At 43.4% G+C, this 27,997-nt stretch overlaps 1 protein-coding gene and 1 long non-coding RNA gene across 2 annotated transcripts in view; one reads left to right on the top strand and one right to left on the bottom strand.

Annotated features, from left to right (window-relative positions):
- LOC104687061 (limbic system associated membrane protein) overlaps window positions 1–5,398 on the bottom strand; it is a 1,003,034-nt gene extending 997,636 nt beyond the window's left edge. The window contains exon 1 of the mRNA XM_010395986.4: window positions 5,209–5,398. Within this exon, the coding sequence (XP_010394288.1) occupies window positions 5,209–5,275 (67 nt within the window). The 5' untranslated portion in view covers window positions 5,276–5,398. The remainder of the gene's footprint in view (window positions 1–5,208) is intronic.
- LOC104687062 lies at window positions 2,269–5,480 on the top strand. The gene is made up of 3 exons (XR_751464.3): window positions 2,269–2,564; window positions 3,424–3,566; window positions 5,392–5,480. It is a non-coding gene; the product is annotated as an uncharacterized LOC104687062 (long non-coding RNA).
- Window positions 5,481–27,997: the final 22,517 nt, after the last annotated feature.

Below are 27,997 nucleotides of genomic sequence, written 5' to 3'. Positions count from 1 at the left end.
CCCTGTGCATCAACATCCCTTGTCTAACCTATTCCTGAGCCACTCAGTCTTGCTCAGGGTAAATATGCTGGGGGAAGGGTCCAGACCCCACCAGCAAGGCAGGGGCCTGGGCTCACTCAAGGCTTACAGGAGGCACAGTGGCAAACAGAAAGGGTATGCACTCCTAAAACACTGGCTATGCCAGCAGCCTAGGATAAGAGCAGCTGTATTACTCATCCCAACTAGAAGAAGCTCTACTGCTAGTGGAAGAAAAGAGGAAGTGAAAGCAGTAGCTATAAAAGAGCATAGCTCCTCCTCAGACCATTAGCATACACATAAGTGGGTTGCAAGGCTGAAAAGGAGTGCCCGAAAACATTGGGAGCTGGGTTCTTTGTTACAGAACTAGTAAAACTCCTGTGTGAGAAAAGATCTCTGAGACTAAAAGACAAAGCAAAATTTCTCTTATCATAACAAAGCCCTCTGAGCAGGTAGCTGAGTGCTGAGATTCATAACAGCTAGAGGAAATTGGTTCTTACTCATGTAATTATTGACACAAATGGTTGGCAATCACTGGGATAGAACTGGAAGAAACACTTGGGATACCTTTTCAATGCTCCCTGTGTCCAGATAAAAAGCCTTCTCTACTTCTTCCTTATACTAAGCCTACAAGTGTTTAGTTTTAGTATTGAATCTCTTCATCATTTAAGAGAATGCAAGGCAGCTGAGTGAGTTGTCACCTCATCAATACAGTCCAGCCTGTGAGAGTTTCCCTTGCCTTACTCAAGGAGAGAGAACTGGAAACAGATAGGATGAAAAGTATATTCAGGAGAGCAGGAAAAGTCTTTTTTTCTCTCCAGCTGGCAGTATCTAAATGTTATCCAACTGCATCACAATCGCCCCACGCTGTTCCCCATACACCACAATGTCAGCACCCGCACACACAGGGCTGCTCCTCCCTCTCTTCTCCCCATCCATTACACATTATCAGCACAGAAACACTCGGGTACACGCTTCCATCCATATAGACTGCGCATACCTCACGCATTAACAAACACATCATTTTTCACACCCGCACTGCCCACTAATGTTATAGAACATGAGACTTTACAGATAACATTTGTACTGTGTGCCAACCTAAAGGATCCTATTCCACTTACCCGACTGCTTCTGTGATTTCTTTCATCAGACTCATTCCCCATTTAAGAACACCCTTGAGCAGCTCAAAAAATACATTATAAATAAATGCTCCCAGTACTATGCAGGCCAGTTCTGCATGCCCTTTCCTAAACCATCTCCTTCACTAAATTGGCTGTGGAGGTATCTAATTTTTTTTTTTTTTTTAAACACAAAGTCTTCTACAATTAACCAATTAGGTGGGGTTGTAGGGGAGGTTCGTTAAAACAAGCTGGGATTTTTTTAGCAAATTGCTGATTTGAAACAGCTGCTATTTTTCAAGGGAAAGAATTTGTTTAGAAGAATTTTCAATTTAAAGCAATGCTGAAGGAAACGTATAATTTGTCAAGGCGTTCATTTTTTTAAATAAAGTGCTTAGGGTGAGGAAATAAAAATTAATATTCATATTGATAGCTAAGTTAGAGTAATAGTAGGTAAAAGTGCAAACATAAACATTCTTCTAAATTATCTAAATGCAAGTTTTTATATACCCTAATCATCTGCTTCTCCTCCTCATCCTCATGCACCCAATTTTTGACTTGGGGAAAAAAAAAGGAAAAGAAAAATTTATCTTTACAGTCCAATTCAACAATCTGATCTCTTTCAGAAGCTTTGAGGTACATTGTGCTAAGAAACGAAACCATTTGAGGGAGAAGCTGCAGCATGCCACTAGAAAATCCTAGAAAATCCCACCCACCAGCAGTGCTGGGCTGTGTAGGTACTTTTATTCCTCCGGCCCCCACAGGGCAGGAAGGCCAGTGCACCATGCAGGAGGAACAACCATCCCGCCTCCGAGCCACCTGCCTCCCAAAGGGGACTGGAAGTGCAGCAGCAGAGAAAAACGCAAGAATCCTAAGCCACAAAATTGAGGAAATCTAGTGATCGGGGGGGGGGGGGGAATAAAATAAAATCCTCTGTGCAGGACTTGGAGCATCTAACCTAGGGGGGAAGGAGCAAAGGCTGACTCCGTGCCAAAGCCCCTGAGGCCAGGCAGGCGGGGGACAGGCAGCCCTTGGCATCCTGCCTGGCAGCGGCGCTGGAGGAGGCAGCCTGCGCTGGCCGCTTGGCACCGAGGAGCCACCGCTCTCCTGCCAGGCTCAGCTGCGCTTCCTCCCTGCACCCCAGTGCCTGCTATTCAGCCTCGGCTCGGCCCGGCAGTGCCAGCAGCGCTCCCCTTCTCCCCCACGCCTGGTGGCTTTGGGAGAGCGGAGAAAGACGAGCTGCTTTTGCGTTCGCCGGTACACCCCCAAGTGGACAGCGAGGAAAGGGGAGAGATGGCACGGACAAGTTTTGGATAGCTCGCAGAGGTGTAGGCTCAGCTGTCTGGCTCTGGAGGGATGTGCTCACCGAGGTCTTGGAAGCGTTCTGACTGGGGCTGCTGCCTGTCAAAGCCGACACTGCCATTTCCTGGGGTAAGAGCTCCACAGAGTTGTGCTCAGCAGGGTTAGAGGAGTGTTCAAGGCTTGTTACCACGGCTTTCAGTGAAAGACAAATAATTTGAAAGAAATATTGCAGGGGGTTTTTGTTGGTTTGTTGGATCTTTTTAAGGACACAATACTTTCCCACTCCTTTTTAACTCCTTCAAATATCTTCAGGCTTGCTTCAGGTAGTGCCCTGCTCCTCCCATGCAGCCCCGGTATTCCTGCTTCCCCATTCTTTCACCCTTCAGATCAGAGAAAGGAAATTACTGCTATGAAACTAGATTCAGCAGTGCTCTGGTTTATTTCATGCCAGAATTTTGGGAGCAGTAGAAAAAGCATCTCCAGGTTTGCAAACACTCAGACAACACCACACCACCCTATCCCATCTCAAAACCTAGGGAGGGCAACTGTATTGCCTCTGCCTTCTCAGAGCGTACGTGATAACACAGACCTCAAAAGACTTTCCCTGAAGCCTTCAAAACGAGAATAGATGTGGCTGATACAACTGTGGCAATACTAACTCATTAAAACAGAAGGTAAAAGCCTGGCCATGCCTGTACCCTGGCATGAGCTCCATCTATAAGGACAGACCGAAACAGATCCTGGCTGTGCTAGCATCGGGATGCTCTGGCCACAACTCAGGGAAGGCTTGTGACTTGAAAACACTGCGTGGAGCAAGCGTCGTGGTCTATGGAAGCATGCATCAGAAAGACAGGCAATGGTCAGAGTCAACGTGATTTACCAATGTCCATCTTTCTTGACAGCTCTCTGTGTAATCCTCCAGGGCAGGGGGAAGTTCACATCAAGCTACACAACTTCATTGCTGACATTATCTACTTATGTTACACAGGTATCGATTCTCCTCTTACCCCATGTACAACCTACGTGCTGGAAAAAATCCTCCTTCCCTGTCAGAAATAGCCACTTCACAGCAAGGAAGGAAGTCAGCTGGAAGGTGCTGGTGTTGGATTCACAGTCCAGACTTCAGAGAGTGTAAGTTGAGCGAAAATATGTGACAGTGAAAAGCGTGTGTATGAGACCCAGAAATGGGAGAAGTGAGACTGTATGAAAAGGAGCACTCAGTAAATGTGAGAAGGTGGCAAAAAATGAGGGATTTCATAGTGAGGGCTTGCAGGAGTGACAGGTGTGAGGCTGCAATAGAAAGCATGTGTGTGACAGGGAGCCTGCCTGTACGGGAATTTGCTTAGTAGACAAAAAATAGAAGAGAACAGTGCATGCAAGACTGTGTGTAAAAGTAGGAGCTAAGGGGAAGTGAGGATGCTGTGACTGGCATATCTCCATGCACGGCACTCCTGCACTAATATGTACTAGAGTGATAAAAAAGCACTGTGTAAAAAGCTGTGTGTGAGCGAGATGCGCTCTGAGGGTGCAGCTCACTGCGAATGCAAGACTGTGAGGCACAGAGTAGGCCAGATAGAGTACATCTATGTTCTTTAGTTATATATTCACCTATGTGTGTGTATATGTGTGCACACACTGGCTTACAAGGCTAGTGCAGCAGGATAGGCAAGGGATTTTAATATGCAAGCAACCTCGAACACTAGTGATCAGGATGGAGGCTTGAAGGAGGGAGGGGGGACAATGGGAAGGGAGAACATGAGCACAAGAGAAGCAGACTCTCCAGGAACTGCATGTGCTAGGGAGCTAGAACTGTATGTGCCAGAGTGAGTTTATTCATCTTGCCTGCTACATCCCTGAGAGTGTGTGTGTGTGTGCGTGTGTGTGTTCATGAAGGACCACAGATGTGTGTGAGTGAGTGTGGATCATGCACAAGCTGCAGTTTTGAAGGCTATGATTATATGGACATGTGTGACATGTATTAATACATACAGCATGGAATGCATTAACCCTTAACTCCTGTTTACAGAAAGCATCTCAAAACCAGCTAACATGCCTGTCATCACTTCGAACTAAATTCCATACTCACACTTGGCTCTTAAAGCAAGAAACCCAGCTGGCAATTCTCCACTGAACAAAACCCCATACCCAACAAATTTTCTTCTCCTGTCTTTCCTCCATCACTCTCTCTCTCCTTTTTTTTTCCCCCTGGTATAGAGGGGAAGGACATAGTGTTTTCGCAGACAGACCAGAGGCATAGAGATTCCTCTAACCTCCCCCTCTCTGGACAAAACCAAAATAAAAAAAAAATAAAAAACCCACAAAACAAAACAAACAAACAAACAAACAAAAAACAAAAGAAACTTAACACTTATCTCCTCAGGAAGGTAAAGAATTGAGGAGAATCAGTACTTGTGACCCAAAGTGCCGAGAAACAGCGGTTGTGGATGGAGGGGATACCCACCTTCACCCACCACTCTTTTCCTTCGCAAATCTTAACTGTACTCCCCCCACCAACTCCCCTTCTGCAAAAGCATAAATACAGCAGCAAAGTCAGTCACATGCAGTGCCCTCTAACCATAGGATTCACCAGCAGCGATCTCTCCTTGGCTTATTTCCTGAGGCAAGGGGGGGGTGGGGGGGGAGGTTTGGAGGGGAAAAGGGGGGGAGAGGAAGCTCCAGCTTCCAGCTCCATGTTTCAGGCCATCCTCAGTCCATCAGCCCCAATTAAAGCAGAAGGGTTTGAGGAGGTTGCAAGAAAGAACTCACCACATACCTTGCAAGGAGAAGAGGGACAGGAAGAATCCCAGCACCCAGATACTGTGCAGCCAGTAGGTCCTCATGCTTCTCTCTCACTCGCTCCGCTTCCTCTGCCTTTTTCTCCGTCTCTTCGCTTCTCTCTCTCTCTCTCAATTTATCTTTTTTTTTTTTTTTTCCCCCCTCTTCTCTCTTCTCGAAGAAAATGGGATTCGTGTCTCCCTTCAGTCCCTCTGGGCTCTGCTTTGCCAGCTCTGACAATCCAGTCACAGTGCAAGCTGACCCGCGGTGGCCAGATTCCCAAATAACCTCGCACTCTCCCCTTCAAGTGCTGGAGAAAGGGAGGGCCAGGTTGGATGCTCCACCGTAGCCTGGGCTGGCTGTAAACACAGAGAATCTCTCTGTCTCTCTCCTGCAGCTCCAACTAAATGCGACTGTACTTAAACAAGCAATGCCTTATAGGACAGCGCTCAGAGCAGAACAGATCCCACCTCTGCCACCTAGTGTTGCAAGCCAGCTCATTTATTTCATTTATATATATATAACTACATATACGTTATGCTATAGAAATATGGTTCCCTCATTCCTCTACAAATGTATCTCTTGGATCACAGTCTATGAGCCATTCTGGGCTCAAGAGCCCCTGAGGTTCCAGCTCCAGTGCACATGGGGAGGCAATTCAGCGAAGGAATATTCCTCATCGCCACAACAAGAAGCACGGCAGGGCAGGTTTGGTTTCTCAGCAGAGTTCTGCTTGACAAATTCTGAAGCAAGGGTCTCTCTGATGCTGGTGTCACTGCCGGGCAGTACACAGGGGCCAGAGGGAGATTCAGACACACCGACTGTAATTACAGAGCTGCCAAGGCCTCCAGGAAAAAATAGCAAGCATCAGTCTGCATTAATCTTTGCTGGATCTCCTGTGACTTCTGCACAATTTCAGAGGGACCAGAAAGAATCCTTCTGTAAGGGAAATACAGCTTGAAAAACAATCATTTGCTCACAGAAGGCTTCTCCCACAACCCTTCTCCCTTCAAATACAGGTTCCTCCTGCCATATGTAGTACCAACTTTTTTTCTCAAGGAGTAGTTAGCTCCTGTAGCTCCATTTCCCCCTAAAATAATTGCCTCCAGTCAGAGGAACACCAGTAACAATGTACCGCTTAACATTCACACAGGGCTTTTCATCAGTCTCTCTCCAGGCATTTCACAAAAGGGTGTCCTTTCGCAGCTGGGGACGTGGAGGGAGTGTGAGTGCACAGCTTCTGAGGCCAGTCCCTGGGACACAGCGTGACAGCCCAGCTGGACTGCCCACCCAGCCCTGTGGCCCCTCTTCAGGCCACATTGTGGCCTTCATTGTGGTCACCAGGCAGCCTATGAGGATGTCAACACTAAAGGACACAAATCTTCAGTTTACACATTGAGGGTGTGGGTAAGCAAAGGTGAGTGTCCACATGTAGGGAAGGTCTGTAGGATTCTCATCACTAATGATGCCGTTTCAGAAGTGTTTCTTATTAGACTGCTGTAGAGCAAGCTGTTCTGTGAACAGAACACACCAAGCCTGCCTCCCCGTGGGTTCCTGTCTGCTGCCTCAAAAATCCCCCTGCTCTAATAAAAGCCAGATCCCATCATGCCCCCTGTGAAACCTCCTGTAGGAATCAGAAATCCATGCTATGGCTAGTCTTGCTTCCTAGTGGACCAAAATGAAAGAAAAAACACAAGGCAACACTTGCCTTAGCCTGGTTGGCTGCTGCCATGTACCACCTACATAACTCACATGTTTTCCCCTATGGAGGGAGTGGAGCATTACCTAATCACCAGTTTTTAAGAGACATACAGGAATAAGTTACTTTTTAGCCTTCCGCCCTCTTTTAAATGTGGTTGAAATTGGTTGCACTGAAAAGTTATTAGGAGGAAGAACAACATATGGACAAACAGATACACATGTACTATCAGCTAGGCTTCACTTCCCAAGGAAATCAAACTAAAAATATTAGAGTGGACTAAAGTCAACTGACTCTAGTCAATGAAGAGCATGCTTCTTTTTTGTGGTTTCCGTTTCAGATGGTTTTCATCCTCTGATAATGCATTGAGTCTACACAGCAAGGTTTTGGTGGGGGTGGGCTTCTGTGAGAAGCTGCCAGGAGCTTTCTCTATGTCTGATAGTGCCAAGGCCAGAGAGCTCCAAGACAAACCCACCACAGGCCAAGTCTGAGCCAATCAACAATGGTAGTAACACCTCTGGAATAACATATTTAAGAAGGGGGTGGAAGCTGTGCAGCAGCAGCCAGGAGAGAGGAGTGAGAATATGTGAGAGAAATAGCCCTGCAGACACCCAGGTTGGTGGAGAAGGATGGGGAGGAAGTACTACGAGCACTGGAGCAGAGATTCCCCTGCAGCCTGGGATGAATACTGTGGAGGTTCCGGATAGATCAGTTATCCACCTGCAGCCCATGGAGGACCCCTTGCTGGAGGAGGTGGATGCCTGGAGGAGGCTGTGACCCCATGGGAAGCCCACGCTGGAGCACACTCCTGGCAGGACCTGTGGCCCCATGGAGAGAGGATCCCACACTGGAGTAGGTTTGCTGGCAGGACTTGTGACCCTGTGGGGGACCCACACTGGAGCGGTTTGTGAAGAACTGTGGCCTGTGGGAAGGACTCATATTGGAGAAGTTCATGGAGGGCTGTGTCCTGTTGGAGGGATCCCACTGGAGCAGAAGAGTGTGAAGATCGTCCCTCTGAGGAGGGAGGAGCAGCAGAGACAGCTATGATGAAGTGATCTCAGGCCCTATTCCCTGTTCCCCTGCGCCACTGCGAGGGAGGAGGGAGAGAAAATGAGGAGTGAAGTTAAGCCCAGGAGGAAGGGAGGAGTGTGGGAAAGATATTTTTAAGATTTGGGTTTACTTCTTATTATACAGCTTTGACTTGATCGGTAACAAATTAAATGAGTTTTCCCCAAGTTGAATCTGTTTGGCCTCTAACTGTACTTGGGGAGTGATTCCCCCTGTTCTTATCTTGACCCACAAGCTTTTTACTGTATTTTTTCTCCCCCTGTCCAGCTGAGGAGGGGTGATGGAGCAACTTTGGTGAGCACCTGGAGGCCAGCCAGCATCCAACTACCACAGATACCAAGAGAGCATGGTCTGAAAGAGAGCACAGTCAAAAATAAGCTTGGCACTCAAGATGCATTTGGAACTTAGCATGCCAAAATCAAGTGGTGACAATAAGTTGGTGGGCTTGAAGTAGAAGTTTTTGGGGTTTTTTGCAGAAATCCTCACAAACATCTAGCTAGGGTTCAGGGACCAGCTAGGCCAGCACCTTAACACCACAGCAGCTCTATACATTTCTGACACGACTGTCCACGTGCTCAGCATTCCTTTTTACATTTGCCCTATACCTTTGTGATCCATTACCTCAGTGCTCACCATCTACATCTGATATTATACACAGCATTATATGCATTTGTTCTGTTTCACAAATCTCCTCAGCTCCCATATGTGGATACAAATATGCTGCTAGCAAGAATTTCTCTTGCTTCTTTCAGTCCTGTGAGATTTTTTCCTCTCTCATGGAAGATAATAGCAGAGTTCTATAAACTATGAACACCTGTGGCCTTGCAGAGCTTTGTTTATGGTACAGTAGAAAAATATTTTGACAATGGATGTTTTAGGATTTTAGCCAATCACCCCAAGGGGTGGCTGATCCTTTGTCCAGTTAGACTATGAAGAAAAAAGTCTGTAAAAGAGTTGTAAAATAATTAAATAAATCAATCTTGCTGCACAATTCCTGGATCTCTCTTCTCCTCCCTAGCACTGCAGGATACCGCGATACCCATATATGGCACCAAAATTCACCTGCTACCTATCCCAGCTTCCCAGCTACCCACAGCCACATACATAACCTCACCTCCCATCCTCCTGCACATAATCCTACAAGGTCCCACAGCCTTCCCACTTTAACCAGATCCTTATGCAACCATTCAGAGTCTACTTTACCTACAGATCCCGTGGATGATCCCATATATGTAGCTCTCAACCACATGACCATCTCAGACTTTGGATATGAATATGCCATGGCCTGAAAAAAAAAATCTGAATCAACCCTGCTTCCATCTAAAACATTTTCCATGTTCTATTGCAACTAGCCCTGCTAAAAATTTGTCCCCATCATTCTTATAGGTCCCCTTTAGGTACTGAAATGCCACAACATTTATTAAAATACTTATGATAGCAATTTATATTTATTCCAGTAATTAATAATATAGCATAGTAATTAGTCTTGTGTTAATTATTAATCAATATTATATGTATTATAATAATTAACATTATATTTTGTAATAAGTAATCATAAATAATAGTAGAACTGTATCTCTGCTCCATAAATTCCATAGGGATGTGTGGGAGATAATGCTGAACCCAGTATTGTTCCTATCCAGAATGGGCAGCGATAGTTACAAGCCCAGAGAAAAGACACAAAGGAAGCAGCTCTCTCTCCTTACACTTCCCTGGAGAAGCTGGCATGACTGAAAGGATAAGCAGCTACTTCTTACTACGTATTTGACATCCTCCTAACCTTCAAAAACATTCAGGACTGGATTTTGGCTCCCTTGCTCATGCTGAGTCATACCAATGGGGTTACTCGGGACATTAGACTACTAAATATGAGCAGGAGTATCAGATTCTGTGGGCTGAAGTTCTCTGGGATTGGTCTCCAGCCAAAAGTGAGTCCATTTTCCTCTGCCCAAATCTCTCAGCTACCTACATATTGTGAGGGCAAAATCTGAATAAAGAATTACGCTCAACTCTCCCTAAATCCCCCACACATTAAGAAAAACAAACAACAACGAAACAACCAACCAAACCCCAAAACACACAGCAGTCCTTTCTTTTTAAAGTACTGCAATCTTTCCGCTTCACCCAGTATTCAAATGCCAAACGAACCAATGAAATGCCAGCAGTAGAAGAGCATCTACAATCCTGTATTTAAAAAAAAAAAAAAAAAGGTTGAATTCTGACAGAGCTCTGACTGATTGAAAGCCAGCTACTTTTAATGCATAGTGAAAGTGTTTCATTAGGGCTGAGTGAATGCATTTAGATGCACTGAGCATGGATGCTTGTCCATTTTTTAATAAATAAATGTGCTTTGTGCTATTAACTGTTTAAGCACTCACACTTTCATTTCTATTTCATCTTAGCTTTAGTCACTTCAAGCAATATCAATATTAACTTGATTGTGCAGCACACACATAATATTTTCTCTTCCAAGTTTCTATCCCAAACCTACCATTAAATACTTCTCAAGCAGGCATGCTAAAGTTGATGGAGGAACTTTTAACTTTTCCATTACAGATTTTTTCAAATTACTGTTATTTAACTGTGCAAATGTAATGTTGCATTAACAAAAGGCTTAGTGGTTTTTTTACTGTAATAGAAGTAGTATTGGAAACACAGTTGGCCATGCAAATTTTGCAGGGTTTACATAAGAGAATGAGCGTTCCTGAAATTTTAAGTTGAGAGAGCTTGGTAAAGTGAGCAGGAGGTAAGAGCCATAGATTACCCAGAAGTGTTTTTTTCTGGATGTTTTAGTGTCCTGTCCTGTATGTCTGTCTCTGACATATGTGTATTACTACTTGTTTTACTGAGTGTTCTGTCTGTGGGTTTCATGGCATAGCTTTGGACTAGTGCATCTATGATAAATAGTGAATTTCAGTGTGATTTAGAAGAGTGTTGTGGCATGTGCTGCACATGATCTTGGGAAAGGGGGTAGAAGGAGATGTTCTCTCTGCAAGAACTACTCATTTGTCATGTGGTTCTGTGAAACCCACCGCTGTCCAAGGTCAAGGACTGCAGAGTGTCCAGAAATGTGAGTTCTCTTAGAAGGGATGCAAGGGCCTCATGACCATGATAAATAGTCTCACACCTGATTAAGCTCCTTTATGTAGACAGGAAACAGCATTTGTGCTTCTCATTTGCCTTCAGCCTGACATTCAAGAGAAGCCAACTCTACTCAAACCACACTTTCCACCTGCTCTTTCCTTTCTGACTCTTCATACTCCTCATCTTTATTCCCACCTTTTCCCCCTCTCAGCTTCTTGCTGTCCCCCACTATCCTTCCCACCTCTTCTCTTCTCTACGGTCTTCCTGTGAAACTCATCAAATAAGGCAGAGTATCTTTTTGAGGCTTCTTGAAGGGGAAGATTTTCCACCAGGGTTTCCACAAGACTCCAAGCTGAAAGTAGCTTTTTTGAACAAATAAATGCCAGGCCAGCAACTGTGGAAGGTTGCATACGACTACATAGCAATTCCCTAAGACGAAAATCCACAGAAATAGCCAGCCAATGAGATAGCAACAGCAGCCAAGGAGCGGTGGAAGGAAGGAAGAGATGGAAAGAACCCTCATTTAGTTCCAACAACCGTGCAGTGACGCAGTGGGGACTGAACCGAGAACTCTTGGAGACGAATGTGTTGCATGAACTGGTACAGCACAAATGGCTGAGTTTCTCTAGCATCAGCCTTAGCAGACCCACCTCCTTTACAAGTTGGGTCACATAAAAGGATATGTCACAAAAAAGCACTTGCCAGCAGTATACATTCACACATTGACGTTGTCGCATAATTAGAACATAAAATAAATGGCATAACAGATGCTATCAACATGTCTACCACACTGTATCCATGGTGCCAACTCCTTCTCCAAGGGGAGCCTCACCCAGGCCATGCTGAGAAAGCCTGAAACATGGGCATGTAGAAACCAGTCTTTAAGGAAATACACACACAAAGTTCTGCAGAAAGGGCCTCCGCTCTTTCAACATTTGTAAGATTTTATGGGAAATCTGCAAGTGTGAATGACAACAAGAAAAAGAAAATTGGCTAGCACCCAGGGGGGAAAAAAAAAACACCCAAAAAAACAAACTTTGGCAGATAATTTTTTGAGTTGTCATGTTTTCTGTGGGAAAAGAGTCAGCTCTTTCAAGCTGGGAATAAAAATAATAATTCTGTTCAACTCCTTTGAGCAGCAGGGAATTCACAATCCAAAGAGAGAGGCAGTTGCACCAGAAAACCCTTGCCACATCCAGAACTAACTGGCTTCTACAGAAGTGCAAGGAATCCCTCAGCACTACAGAGGGCCTTTTAAGAAGTGTTTTTGCAGCCCCATGGTCTTTAAATCTCCACCAGAGCTTGTCAGCTCAGACCTTTCTCCCTCCTCCTGGGACTCGGGGCACCTTCCCCCAGGCAGTACTCTACCAAAGATGTTTCCTTGACATAGCACCCAGCTTCCCTAGCACACACCTCGCTCTGCCCAGAAGCTGCCTTTTATCCCAGCTGTTGCTTTTCCGGTCTTTAGTCACAGCTGGGGACCTTGTGCTTCCCTCCATTAATGCTCTGTGCCCGCCAGGGAGGAGCTGCTGGATGTTGCAGCCCAGCTCCCTGACCCATGGTCCCAGCAAGTCAAGCATCGTGCTCCCCAGCTGGTACTTCCATCTTTAGGCTATGGCTTGTTGACTTTGCTAGATAAATTGTGGGTTGACTTCAGAGACAGGATTGCCTTATGCCTGGGCACCCCTGAAATGTGTACTTTGTTGTTTAGGCAAAGGAGGAAAGGACATTGTAGCCATTTGCTGCCTGTGCCTGGCTGACTGAGCTCCAGCTCATCCGCCTGACACAGGAAGGTCCCAACCAAATGACTGTCGAGGCTGTGCCTATCACCCAAATGAGATATGGGAGGCAAATGACATCAATCTCACTGTCTGCATAGCTGACCTGCACTTGGGTGGACAGTGTGACATTGTCTGGACAGAAATACAGAAAAGCATGTTTTTCTGTGATGATTTTTTACGTCAGGGCATCCATACTCAGCAGTCTGGAAGGCAGCTAGAGCTTGAGCCATGGGAGCATTCCCATTGCAAGGGTCTCCTTGCAATGCTTCACAACATCCTGAAATTATGAACACCCACGCTAATGTTTTTCAGACGTAGTCTCGTGCACAAGGATGGAATTTTATGATTTTGTTTTTATTTTTGAAAGTTTGAACAAGCAAGGGTTTGGCTGTTTAAGATACTTGGGACTGGGAGAATGCTTTATGATTAGTGGAAGAAACAATTTGTACATTTTTTTTTAACAGTTCCAGTGCAGAAATTACCGTGGATAGAGACTTGAAAGGCAAGTAATGTGAGGCAAGATTTGTAGGAAGAGGCAATATCTTTTATTAAACCGAAAAATATAGCTGAAAGAACAAAACAGGCTTTCCAGGCATACGGGCTTGCATGCCCAAAAGTGTATCCAGACTTTTAACTATATAATGTCAAATAACTGATAGTACTTCTTCCTACAAATCCCCCCTCATTTATGTCTTTAGCCCATCCTAGCAATAATGTCAGTGCAACTTGGAAGGGAAGTCAAGTCTACCCTCGTAGACATTACCCAGAAGAGCAGAAAACATGCAAACATGGTTGTATTGAGGTGGTCTTCACCTATTGAGCTAAATCACAGGTCCCAGAAGACACTTCTTGTTATGAGTGACATGAAAATGCTTGGGTTTCAGTAATGTGCAGAGAGTAATCTTTGTGTAGGCAGGGCTCCACGCATTTCTATGAATCACTACAGATCGGCTCTCAACTGGAAAGCAGTTGAAAGACTCTCAGTGGCCTCTGATCCAGGTTCCCTCTACAGCAAAGTCACTAGGTCATCCCTTTCCCTTGCTTGCTCTGTTTTGAGTGTCTGTGTGCCTTCCCCTGCCACTGTTGATCACTTGTGCTGCAGGGGTGATACAGAGCCCTCATGAGACCTGTTGAGATACATCCTCTGCAAAAGGCTGCTGAGAAGGTATTTCAAGCAATTAACAGCAGGTGCAAAGACAGACAAACACACAGTACTTTGGCCAGAGAAGAGCCTACAGCTCACCTACTATTTAAAAAAATTGTCTGTGATGCACTTGCAGACTCTCACTCAACAAAAAACACTAGGAGACAGTTTTAAGTTTGCCACTACCTGATCTCTCCTAGCCTTTGCAGTGTTAATAGTCTCTGCCATTAGCTTCTTTTTTAAGGCAGGATTTCTTTTCTGTAGCTATTTTATCAGACAGAGGATGATCAGGAGGTTAAAAACCATATTATTAGCATTAATGACTATTATTATTTATACTCTTGTACAAGCTGCACAAGTCTAGGCAAAGAGACAGTCCATTTCCCCAAAGAGCTGGCAAATCTTATTTATTATAAGGAATCACAGACCATGTATCAATGGTAGGGGAGGAGAGGAGAGTAGGGAATAAGGAGAACAACTGTATTAAACTAAAACCTCTTCTGCAGCTTAGGTAAGATACTATCTCCAGGGGTCTGCCTGATCAGCCAGAAGATACGGCTACCGGGTTTTTCTCTAGAGCAACACTTTCCACTATACCAAGGGGTCCTGTGGTGTTTATTTTTGCCCTCCCCTCTTCCCAGAAACTTTAATAATCTGTGGCCCAAAGTCCATGACAGTTATACACCAGTGGCACAACCAGAATGACAGAAATTACTGATTTTTGTACAGTTCTGTTCACCTGTCAATCAAGAGCTCGTTATTACTATTTTACAAGTAGGGAAATTGAGGCATGTAAAGGTGCAAGAGCTATCCGTAAGATCACCTATTTTATACCCACAAAGAGCCCTGAAACAGATCCTTAAGGTGTGCTTCTCACAGAGAAGATTCATTTCTTCTCCAAGTAGAAGGGTTTCTTCTTTTCCACCAGTAGCACTTTATTGCCAAGAGAGCAGCATCCATGCTGCAGTTTTTCCCAGCAACAGCAAAGTCAACAAATATTGTGACCTACCTAGACTAGCACACATTTCTATTGTAAATAGACTCAAAAGTTAGCATCTTGGAGAGGAAAGGAGGGGCAGTCCAGCAGTAAACACAGCTTCCTCTCACTTGGAAAACTTGATTTTACTATACTGTTGCTGGGCCCAAACATTCAAAACACTATTGCATAAAGTGTGGAAGTTCCATGAGGTCCTAGAAATTTTGAAATGTAGATTCCAAGTCCTTCGTTGGTCACAAATCTCATGAGTCTGTTTAGACATTCAGGGAGTTTGGATCAAGCTTTGTTTTTTCATTGGTTAAAATGGCGAAAATAGAACACAGTGATGAGAGTATTCTGAAAAACCACTAGGATGTTCATGGTGAATAAGGAATTGGAAAACATATAAAAATGCATTTAATCTGTACAACTTTTCCCTCTCTGTGCAGAGTTTCATTTCAATAAGTGCCCTGAAGAGGTTATGCCTTGCAAGCATCTTGTAAAACTGAGATTGCTGCATTGCATCCCCAGTGATCTCAGGGCAAATGCAAGCCTGAACAATGACTCCGTATCTGGCTGCGTGTGATTCCACCTCCCCGACAACTTCACTCGAGAAATCAATGAAGCAAAATATGGCATATTTTGGGGCTGTATGGGAAGCAGGTTGCTTGTACTATGACACTTAGAATACAAGACTCTAATAGAACCATCCTTCAACTTAAGCAGAAGAGATTTGCTACTAAAGGCGAAAGGTGGCTATGGTTGCCATGAAACTGTCAGTGGTCACAATTGTAAGAAGGTCATAGCAGAGATGTTCACAGTTAGCTACTAAATTTATTCAGCAGTACATCGGCCACTTATTCTGTGGCTTTCTCCCTCACATTTTGCAGGGGGCTTATCTGAAAACTGTCTTGCAGAGGAAGGCAGGGAAAAGAGGCCATCTGCAGCATCAGCTGTCAGGCTGCTGAAGACAGGGGCAGGGAAGGTGTAGATTTAGATGGCAGCTGCCCAGACAAGCAGTAGATTATTGAGGAACTGACAATGGGGAATTTTGTAATGGAAATAGAAAAAAAAATTAGAAAATAGACCATACTTTCCAAAAAAAAGGGATCTTAATAACCTAGTGGTCTCTTATGTTGGACATTACCTTGAATCTGTATGGTTATTCTCCAAACGGATTCTGAACTTAGAGAGGACTCTTACATTTCCTTTCCTCTGGTTCCAGTCTGCGGAGTAGGAGCTGAAAAGTCTGTGACATCTTTCCAGTGACCTCTGCAGGTCTTTGATCTTAGGTTTCCCCATACTTCTCTGACAATGCCTGATGAATAAATAGCTCCTCAGGTCCAACAACTCTACTGAGGGTGGTTAATGCCAACACTTAGGACATTGCCATACTGCTGGCAATGATCACCTTGCATTCCCAGTGTGCTACATCCCCCATGCAAGTCAGTCTCACTTGCTTGAGTGACAGAGAGCTTCCAGCGTATGAGTGACTCCTTTATTGTCTGACCCTTGTGAAACCAGGTGGCAAGAATAGGATTAGTCTTATTCAGAAACTCTTTTGGGAACCAGACTATGACCCTGCACCCCAGTGAGCTGTGATCTTATACTATGGGATGTGTTGATTAATTGTAGATGGTCGAAGTCACTTGTAAGCTATTTATCACAGTCATCATTAGGTGTCATAAGGGACCTGTAAGAGGCCTGGTTAAGAGGGATTGCTCCCACTTTTCTTTAGCTTTCATCATGTTCTAGTGCCAGCAAGGACTCATGGCCGGATTAACCTCTTATTTACTAAGGCTGAAAAAAATAGAGGGCCAAACCCAAGATCTAGGTACAGAGAAATATCATAGCATGCCCATAGTTACTGTCAGAGTCAGCAGCAAGACTCGAGGCATCTGAGCTCTGGTAGCAACCCAGCAAGGGCACTGCTGCTGCCTGCTCTCCTCATGAGTCAAACCCTCAAAATGAGAATAGCGTCCTTGGGCCAGTGACACAATAACTGAATGAGCACCACAAGGGTACCTGTACATCTGCTTTGTTACTCTTCACTTGTGGATGCTGCCACTTGTGCATTGTTGGCATGGTCTTTGGGCCATGGATTAATATGTTGTCATATCTTGGGGAGAGAGGTTCATTCCCTGCCAAATTAAAAAAAAAAAAAAGGCATGTATGGGAATCTCTAAAACTCCATAAGATTCAGGGTTTTGTAAGGAGACATGTAACCCTGAGGAGTAAGAAGGAGGAAAAAATGAGAAATGGAAAGTTAATTGCCTAATGTGCACCTTTAATGAACTAAAACATATTCTCCCCACAAAGGGCCCATAAGAGAAAAACATAAGGTTCTTCCTATACACCTTCAATCTAACACTGAATTACCTGTGGCAATTGGATCTGCAGCCTCACATGAGAGGGTCTTACAAAGACGAAGGGATGTTATAAGACTATTGTATGCAAACGCACCCAATTAATTCAAGAGCATCATTGTTATTTCATTTATATAGCACCATAGGGGTAAGCAATGCTTTACAGGCAATTAGGGGTTATAAAAGTTTAGAGAAAAGATGAAGCAGAAAGCAAGGAGCTGGCAACCAACTGGAGTATGAGCCCTGACTAAAAGCTCTCACCTTGGTGTTTATGGTTTGTTTGTTGTGGTTGTTGTTTGTTTGTGTTGCTGTTAAGTCTCAAGGAGTGGTTTTTGGCACTAATCCCATGTCGCAGAGAGATAGAGACCGTTTAACATGATTGTTGGGCCTGTTCCAAGGATGCAAAGTTAGAAAACACACTCATTAAAGCAGGTCTGAAGAAACAAAACAGAAACATGCACAACAAGGAGCAGGGAGATAATTTTGTGATAAAAACTGGAAGTCATTCCTGAGAGTTCAATGCTTTGGTAAATTGTTGGAGGAAACAGAGACTTTGTACGCCCAGAACTGACTGCCAGGCTCTGGTAAAATTGGTATTGTGCTCCTAGGTTGAGGCAGACTTGCATAGAGCACATCCTGTCACTTGTGTTCGGCATTTGCAGATCAGGGATACTCTGGGATCTTCAGTTGTGTTTTAGCTGGCATGACAGCAACCAAGACCAGAAAACATCTTTGCACAAGCAAAAAAGCATGTGACTCAAGATTCCAGATATACAGAGATCTTATTAATGGGGTCTAGGCAGACTTTTGTGCAGCAGCACTAAAATATTTCAGGAACAGCTGGACCTTAAATCTACACAGAAGCCGTACAATGAGAATATAGCAGCTTTCTCGAAAAACATGTACTTTTTTCATAGCAGCATATGACACCTGTGCTCTGTTAATGGCACGAAGCCAGGATTTTCAGTGTGAGTTTTACTGTATCAGTTGTGATCTGAAACTAGGTAGATCTTTAAAAGATCTTTTTGTTGTTGTTTGTTGTGTGGGTTTTGTTTGGGTTTTTTTTTTTTTTTGGAGGGGTGCTGTTAATTGGGTTTTGGCTTTGTTTTTTTTAATAAGATGTGGGAAAGTTTTTTTTTTTTCAGTATTTCATTTTAAATAGGAAAGTTATTTGAAAAATCTGTTATTTTTTGCCTTCCCCTCTAGTATTTTCTGTATATCACTTTTATCAATATTTTCACTGAGAAACATTACTGTGAGGTAAAAATTTAAAAGTATTAAAATCCTTTTTGTTGTTGTTAGCCAGGAAATTATACATCAATAAGCATTTTTTGTTGAAAATCTTAACCAAATTATTATATTTTTTTTTTCTTTGGTAGGTTGAAGAGGGGGAAATGTGTCCTTCCCCCATGCTTCTAAGCAATTTTGGCTTTCAAAGTTTCAGAATTGGTTTCCCAGCCTCTGCTTTTGCCATCAGCTCTGGAGTAGTTTCTGAAATTGGTTTATTTTTCTTTTTTTTCCAAGAAGATATGCTTTTTATTTCTATTGTCCAACAGCTACTATTAGTGATGACTGGCCACTTAAAACTTACAGACTGGTACTAGCACATTTTACAAGATGGCCTCTGGACTGAAGTTTGCTGTGTTAAAAAAATAATAAAAAATCCTACCAGTATCTCTGACCTTCAAGCAACTATCCTCTAAACCAGTTTTATTTATAGAAAATTATGCATGGATCATCTCTATCTTTCTATTGAGATGCTAATGCCTGTTTAAACCTATCTTATGTTATTACAGTTTATTCCTTGTTCCTGCACAATATAAAGTACTTGTCTACTGATTTTGCTGCATCTACACTAAGAAAAGTTGTATTGCAGCAACTATTCCAATATGCTGTAGGACAGATTGAAAGATTTCTGGTTGAAGCCTCTGGTAAAGCCATTAATTTCGTGGAGGAAGGGAAAAGAATTGGGAAAATGTTACATTTTTTGCTTAGAACAGTACTTTTGTGTGTGAGGGTGTGTTTGTGTTATTCAAATAATAAAAAGTCAGCAGCCACAAACATCCTGCATAACCTTTTCCCAGCCTTCCCTTAAACAATGCTAAATGCTGTCCTTCAGTGGCCCACACAGTCAAATATACAGCTAAATCAGCTTTTCATTCTCTTGGCCAGGATCCACAGGCAGTGCTGGTGGGTACCACCCTCCACAGCGGCTGCATGCCTGGCTCAGAGAAGCAGCGTCTTTGACTGCCTGGTACAGGTGGCAGCAGTCTCCTGTCAATCTCCATTCTTTTGAAGTGACCTGCATCTCTCAGATTGCTGCTCAAGAAAATTAAGTGGCAGTAACTTAACCATTTGGTTAATGGGCTACAAATGTCTGTTTGCTGTTCACAACTTGACCCAAAGCACCAAGTACATGATGTTCTTCACTTAGGTATTTATCCTACAACTCTGCTTTTAGGTGATGCACGTAGTTCTTCAGCTGAGTCATGGTCCTATCCTGGGACCTTACTTCTGACAGAGATGGGATGTAGCTTTGCAGTTCTACACAAAGGGCTTTTAGAAACTCCATCCTGAGTTTCCTTGGAAACAGCATATGATCAAGATTATGTTCCATGGCACTTGACCATTCATCTCCATGGTGGTTATAAAAATCCCATCAGAAAAAGCCTTCAAGCTTTCTTATCCCATTAAAAAAAAGAATCCAGATATTCAATCCTTCGATTCAACAGTAAAACAAACAATAAAATTTCTCATTAGACTAATTGGGCCAATACTGTTGAAAAACATGATGGGCCTAAATCGAAATTCTAGTTCCAAACCCAGGAAGATGAGATCTGAGGAGATAACCATTGTGCCTCTGGGGGTTGTCTATTTGGTAATTGCTATCAATTTTGGAAAAGTGGTTTTCAACCTTTTCGTTTTCGTGGCACCTAAAATTTTCCTGCATGTGTCGCAATGAAGGTGTGGACCCTAACACTGTGAGCCTAAGCTTCCTGATAAAAGCTTTCCTTAATAACTCTTCCTGGTCTCACTTGGATCCGCACTGTGCAGGTTGGAGAGCATAGCAGCACCCTTCTATGGGAGAATTATGGGACAGCTCATCAATAAATGGGGTTCATTTTCCAACTACAGCCCTTACTGTGATTAAGGCTATTTTTCATTTCCTTAACATCTTGAGTCAGGCATGGAAAAAGTATGTGTTAGAAAGCCATTAGACAAAACTGTGATTCACAGAAATAAGTGATTTTTTCTCTCCTCATCTTTTGTTTGTCATTAACAGTCTTCTCAGTAACTACCATGGATGGCAACTCTGGGCCACGTGACAGAAGGTAATGAAAGAGAAGAAGAGAGCGGAAAGTTATTGCACTAGAACAAACTCTGTTATATTGCAGATTATATTACAAGTGAAAGGCAGAGGACTGCATTGCCTAAGACTGTGGTGATGCTATGGGAGCTTTTCTCTCTCCTAAGCTGTTCATTAACATGGAGAGATTTTGATTTAATAACTGTGATCAAAATCCCACTGAATACTCTAGCCATTATGTACCCAAACTGAAGATGCTCACCAAGGTTTATGATCTTTGAATAAATTTAAGTATTCATTAAAAGGACGAGCTAGTGTAACAGTTATCTAAGGAAAGCATCCAAATGATACTGTTGTCTGAAAAAGCCCTGACCTTTCAGAAAGCGGGTGGTATTGCTGTGCCAACAAAAAGGGCAGCTAAAGAGAATCTGAGTGTAATACATTAAGTAGTGACCATGCTTAATGAGCAATAAGGCAAATCATTATAAGAGAGACCTCATTTTGCTTGGAGAGCTCCTATAAATGCAAGGACAACATCAAGAGGTATGTGAACACCGTGGCTTCACCTGTTTAAATAAATAACAGTGTCAGTAACATTTCCAGGCACTCGGACCTCATAACCTGCATTTTTCAACTGTTAAAGCAATTCCTGGCATGCTTTGGGCCCAGCCCAAGTACCAGTCTCCTAAATCGTTCTGGGGCACATGGTGGGAACTCACAGGGTGGTCCAGGGACCATTCCCAGTTGGCAGTTTGGATGTGTATCCCTATTTTGGAGATTAGGAAAGCTCCATATTATGGAAATTTTCTATTCCATGCCAGCTGGGATCAGCACCAGAGAGAGGTCATGGCGTACTAACTATTGTAGCGAGTGCTTGGCATATTTCCTTGAGCTGGATTTGTAGAAGAATCGTGGCAAACAGGGCAGGAAAAGAACTGAAAAGATAATCACCTTGGGTCCATCTTCTGTGACAGAAGCTCTTTTTGTTATATAGATTTTACACTGTAGCAGCTGACACGAGTTCTGGCAATGATGCACCGTAGAACTGGACAAACAAGGTAAAGATGCACGTCAACAGAGAACAGCGTGACAAGCCAGAAGTTCCTCAGAATTTATAAGAAGATCCAAGGCCTTTATTCAGGACTTCCAAAGGAAATGCAAATTGATCAGACGTAGGCTGGCAAGAGTGGCATATAGACGAAAGAGAAACCCTGGGGCACTGTCAAAGTAAGAATGATGTTCAAAGGGCATAGGGTAGCAAACTTTGTGGAATATGAAGGAACTCCTCCTGTTGAACACTGTATCCATTTGGACCGAGGCAAAGTCAAGGGCACTGTGAGCCAAGTTGTCAGAGGAACTTGCCATCCAGCTGCACTTCAAAATAAGCAGGTAATTCTTGCAAAAATACTGACCCCTATTTAAATTTTAGCCCTAAGTAGGAGCTGCATGATACTGACTAGGCACATCTGAGGGTATGGCCTAAGCTGAAGAAGCCAAGCACTTGAAAAACCTGCAATGTGTTTGCCAAATCTCCAATTTACAGGTTGTACATAGCAAGACTTTTCTATATATTGGCACTGAAAAATATGCTAGTGCAATTTAAATGAAAGTTAGGAATGACCGTGGTGTCACATGTGTGAGACTGATACCGTAACCCTTTTTGCAATACCTGATGGCAATTAATTGCCTGTTGTTTATGAATCAAAGAGTTTTTGTGTAAGAGGAATCTCACTTTGTCCTTGCTGCCTGGGAAACACTGAAGCTGAAATAACAAAATAAGACCTCTATACATGAGACCTTATGCTCATAATGCATAAAACAGAATGGTCCAGCTGCTCTCTCCTGACTTCTAGAGCAAGATAACTTGTGACAACAGAAAACATTTTGGGAACAAGGTCCTTGTCAGCACTCTATCAGCATAATATCACAGACTTATTAGCTGGTGTAATACTGATGACTGGTTTTCCTGCCTGCCATTGCACACATGGGACAGTTTACCCTAAATAAGAGGAGTAAGAATATTCAGTCTATGCCAAAAAATGCACAACTAGCAATGGAAAGCTGTAAAGAGTCACTTCTAAATTATCCATGTTTCTTGGGGCAAAGGTAATTGCTCTAGTGATGTTAAGCCTTTCTTTCAGTGTGTGGGCATGCTGAGCATTGATGGGGGCTGCTCATGCATTGGATCCAAGTAGTAGTTCCCAAAATGTTGCTAGAAGCTCTTTAAGAGGGATTATGTGAAACTCTTCTGCAAGAGATTGGGATGAAATCAATGGCTGAAGGCCATCTTAGGTATCCTAACACTGAGCACTAGAGGTCCAACTCTGGATGTGGATAATTGGGCACATTTCTAATTATAAGGAGATGAAAACTAAGGTTCAGCAATCAATGGAAGCTACTAAGAATATGAAATCCTAGTAAATAAACTATGGGCTAAAATTAATTCTAATGCAGCTCTACTGACAAGCATCATTCAAAGTGTTACCCTCCAGCGACTGCCTGCCAGTCGGAGGTTGGGTTGTTTCTTGTACCACTCCACCTGCATAATGCAACATTGTATAGGACAAACCCAGCTGTTTCTAGTGATACAAATACTTCTGCCAGAATTAAACACCAAATGGCTTCTGCCACAAACCTGTTGAAGATCCAGTGTACTTTCTGGTTATGAGGTGTTTTTATGCCACAGGGACATTGTCCAGTAAATGGCCACGGGAAACACTCCATTGAGAATTACTAGAAACACACACAGATGCTCTAAACTACATGGATAAAGAAAAGTATTAAAACATTGTGTTACTTAGAAGATTTTAGAAGACTTCAGAAGACTTCAGTTTCTACGGCACTGGCATGATTTCAAGGAACACCCAGTTCAGAGTAACCCAAGTATGCTCAATTATTTCTTGCAAGACTTGGCTGAAGAAAACACCTTCAGCTAAGATTGGTTGAGGTCAGCTAGTTGTTCTGGTGTAGCCAGAAAGACAAAGAACTGCTGCATCAACCTGGTCATTTCTGACTGACAGCAAAGGACCTTAGCCCAGAGAATAACCGCAATTTTTCCTTACTGTTCCCTGCGCATAAAACAAGCCAGGCATGCTACAAAATCCAGCATGTGCTGGTACAAGGTGAACTTACTCTAAAGTAGTCAGAGGCTGTGTGCTATCATAAGAGGAAGAGGCCATTTCAGGCTCTTCATGACAGCTTTCTTGTTCCATGTAGGCGCATTTAATTAAACTGGAAACCAAAAGATAGGCCTGACTTTGTAGGCAGGATAGCAGCAAAGACTTCAAAGCAAAAGCATTATGTTCTCCATTGTGCAAGATACAAGGGGAGGAAAAAAAACATTCTTTCACTCTATCAAACATAATAAAAGGCTGAGTTAAGAAGCACAGAAAAAATGTCTGGTTAATTTAAGGTGAAACCAGAAAAGAAAAAATACAAGGGCCATCCTGGTTCTCAGAGTGTCATCACTCTTTCTGGTTTTAGATGGTACACGAGATACTCAGCAACTCTGAAATTGGGATCCAAAAATTGAATGGGGCCACATTGTTACTTCTCACCACATTAGAAATGCCATATTGAATCTCTAATAATCTGCAGTTACAGTGCAGTTGCTTCAAGGGGTTACACAGAACAGCAATATATTGCATAAAGTCTCATGGGCACCTGTACTAAGTGGCAAATGCATTTAGAGATTACAGAGTTATCCATGAGTCTTGCTGACTTTTTTACATTTTTCTCTTTAATCTATGTGCCAGAAAGATAGTGACATTAATAAAGAGGGCTCTGACCATTTCTTTCACTGTGGTACCTCATAGGAGAGTCAGTGCAAAGGCAAGATCAAATCGGAACCCTGCAGCACTCTGTGTGGAGGCTGGGTCAGGCTGTTATGGGCAGAGGGAACATGGATCTGGGAATACCTGGAACTGACAGGATGTTCTGAAAGCTTCTTTCGGTGTTCATCCACATTTCCCTTTCTCTACTCAATCTAGCCAATAGGTCCAGACAGATAACAGCAGTGTGTCTTCCTGGACTCAATGATATTAAAGGTCTTTTCCAGCCTAATTGATTGATTCTGTGATTCTATTCTTTCTGTGGGTGCAGATGTCTTATGTTGGTCAGTGTGAAGAATGAAAAAAAAAATTCTCTGCTCAAAGATGAAGAAGGTTTCTTGGTGAATTAGCAGTTACTGTAATCCCAAAGAGCTCATACTCTACCTTCCCAGAGCTAGATTTCTAAGCAGCCCAAACAAACATGTTTCACATGGAAGGAGTTCCCTCAACTGATAAAAACAAACCCATACACCAGTGCTCCATCCTTTTTATATCCAGCTTCAAAACAATACCACAGCCTGTTCTTTCAGGTTTTTTTTCTGATTTGTAGAGTGGTTAAATGGTCCTTCAATTACATTTTGGTCAACTTTGCATAACAATGCCCTTGTTTTGAGTATAATTTAAAGAAGAGTGGAAGGCATTTAAAAAAAAAAAAAGAGAAAAGGTAAAGAGATTCTGACAGGAGGTTTGATTGATGGTGTGTGTGCTTTATCTTTCACAGCTTATGTAATATATATATGAGAAATAGTTAGTTTGATAGTTAAAGAAACTAAATGCCTGTCGAGAATAAAATACATCAGGGACGCAGACCAATTCCTCATCTGGTTTGGCTATCATTCACTTTCCAGCCTACTGGTTGTCTCCCAGGAGAATTCCTAATAGATCAGAGGCAATGATCTTCTCTCCCCAGGCCCCCACTGTTTCCTCCCTCCTTCCCCACTTCCTCTTTCTTTCCTGCTCTCATCATCTTCTCCCTCCCATCCTGCCAGCTCCCTGCCCAGGGCTGTGAAAAAGGAGTGTGCAAAAGCAGTAAAGCTCTGGGGGAAAGCACATGGTGTGGCCACCAGGGTGGGGATGAAGGAGAAGGGGCTGGTCCATGCAGCGAGCCCGGGCACTGAGCCGTCCTCACATGCTGCTCACAGCCCCTTCCAGGCTGTGTTACAGAGAGCAGCAGGGGGCATGGGGGAGGCAGAAACAGAGTTTCTCTGGAGACTTGAGAAGAAAAGGCATGGATTCAAAGCAAGGGTGAGGCCTGAACAGTGCGAAAATCTCTGAATGAACACTTTCCACCCCGTACTCCCCGTTCCCCTAAATTTTCCCTCTCAGTATCTCACCTCCACACCACTAAAAAAAGACAATCTTCTGTTGTAAGGAAGATGAATGGCCAAGAATATCCCAAACCCTTCTAGTATCGTAGGTGTGTAACAGTCTCTTGTAAAAGCATATGCTCAAAACAAAGGCAATGTTAAAATTATTTGTTACAGGTAGACCCATATGTATAGTGTCTGATGCATCATTTCTTTAGTTCCTTAGAACCTTCCAAGACTTGATTTATAGGAGTGAAGTATTGCAGTGAACACTGGAGTTATTGCGTTGGGTTACCTCCCATTCCCTGCAATTTTGTTCCCCTCTGCAAAAGTTCAGCTACTGCTTGAGACACTGTAAAGAAACAGAAAGAAAGTTGGTACCTTGCAGCTTCGAGGGAGGCTCCATGGTCTCAAATGGGGAGCAAGAACATGACATTTGGCAGGATCATTGACCTCATGCCAGAAATTTGCCATCAATACAGCCAAGAAAAATACAGACAAATTTCCCATGACAGAAGCCTATGAAGTAAAAGCCCACATGCTGCACTTCAAGAACGATGTTAGATCTAGTGGGATTATACTTTGAAGTTTTTGTCCGTACTGGAGACTGCTCTGTTGAAACACCGCTGTTCTTCCCAAGTTCCTGAGAGACACACAGCTCTGGTTTCTTCAGTAAAGAGCAGGGACACCTGTACATGGAATAATCAGCAGCAGGAGTGTCTCAATGGATGAGACACAATGGATCAATAGGCGGCAAAAGGCACAGGTCCATTTTAAGAACCCTTACAAGGATGGTTGCAAGAAAAGTTTCTGGATCTAGAGCTGGGAAAGCAGCTCAGCTTGAATGTAGTGTGTGTTGGGATAGTGGGTCTGTGAATTGGCATGGAAGAAATGTGTGAAGGAAAACCAAGAGATTAATAATCAGTCAGAAGAGAGAAATGGAAATAGTTGGACAAGAGAATTTGTAGAAGGTAAGGAGGTGATCATAAGCAGCAGATACAACTAGATTTAGTCCTGCTCACCAAGGAGTCTAGAGCTGAGAAGGGCCTACTGCAGTATTACAGCCTCTACTCTATCAGTCTGATATCATTTTTTGCATTGCTTGCTCCACTGAAAGAGCCTCCTCTTTGTCTGCTTCTATTTCCTTCCTCTCCAGCCTTTGGGGACTCTCTACTCCATTGGAGGGGAAGGGCTCAAATATGCTCCCTTCACCAGGAAAGTGCTGGAGCAGACAGCAGATGCCACAAGATGTGTCAGCGAGGGTCTTTGCAGGTTACAGCTGAGTGAGGAGCGATGCAATGAAGTGGCATAGAGAACCACCGCCAAAGGGGTGCTGCATCCACTGAGGGATAAATTCACCCAGAAACAGGTTTCAGCCCCACAGTGAGATCACAAAGGATGGTGCAAAGTTAGTGAGGGGAGAGCAAGACAGAGAAAACTTACTCTAAGCTGCATATCCCACTGACACTAAATATCATCATCATCATCATCATGATGTTAGGATTTGGGGTGAGGTTTCAGCACCAGGAAAGAATCAAATGGCAGTGCTTAAATGGGACTGCCCAGTTCAACAAGGCAGAGGAACTGACCTGGGATTTACTTGGTCTTGTCCCGTTGTTTTCACTAGCGGGATCACATAGAAGCTTCTGTTCCACCGGACTGCAGCCTCCCAGAGCCTCCCTTCCAATACTCAGTGATGTTTCCTGTCCTTTCCTGAGGCACACAGCCTGGAAGGAAAAGTTGCAGTGAACTACTCCAATTGTCTTCACGATTCTCCGGGACATGGGGGAATCCATGCCCTCTTACCAAAACATCAAGGCTGCTGCAAGAACAGTAGTCAGGGATTGCAGCCTGGACATAAAAGTCCCTTGCCCCCCTCCAAAGCACAAACAGAACAAGAGTTAAGGTGAGGTTTTCAAGCCAGGCCATTTTTTTTTCAGGCATCTCTTTCCAACATCCGTTCATTCTCCCTCCCCTTGGCATAAAGCTGTGAGGACCACTTATTGCTAATGGTAACTGCAGGCTCCATGACAAAACCAGGCTCTCCATAGGAATGGGGAACTTCATAATTATAAATCTAAGCATAGACAGGAAAGGGAAAAACAAGAAAATCCCATGATCTCATAGCTGCAACTGACTTTGGCAAGAATTGCAACCCAAAATGCACTCAAAGCACTACATGTCTATCAAAGCCTAATTAAAGAAGCAGGAAATGGGAGGTCTCC

The sequence above is a fragment of the Corvus cornix genome, chromosome 1 (genome assembly GCF_000738735.6).
Source record: "Corvus cornix cornix isolate S_Up_H32 chromosome 1, ASM73873v5, whole genome shotgun sequence".
Classification (NCBI taxonomy): Eukaryota; Metazoa; Chordata; class Aves; order Passeriformes; family Corvidae; genus Corvus; species Corvus cornix.
Note: the sequence above shows the minus strand (reverse complement) of the source record. Positions and strands in the feature narration are given on the sequence as shown.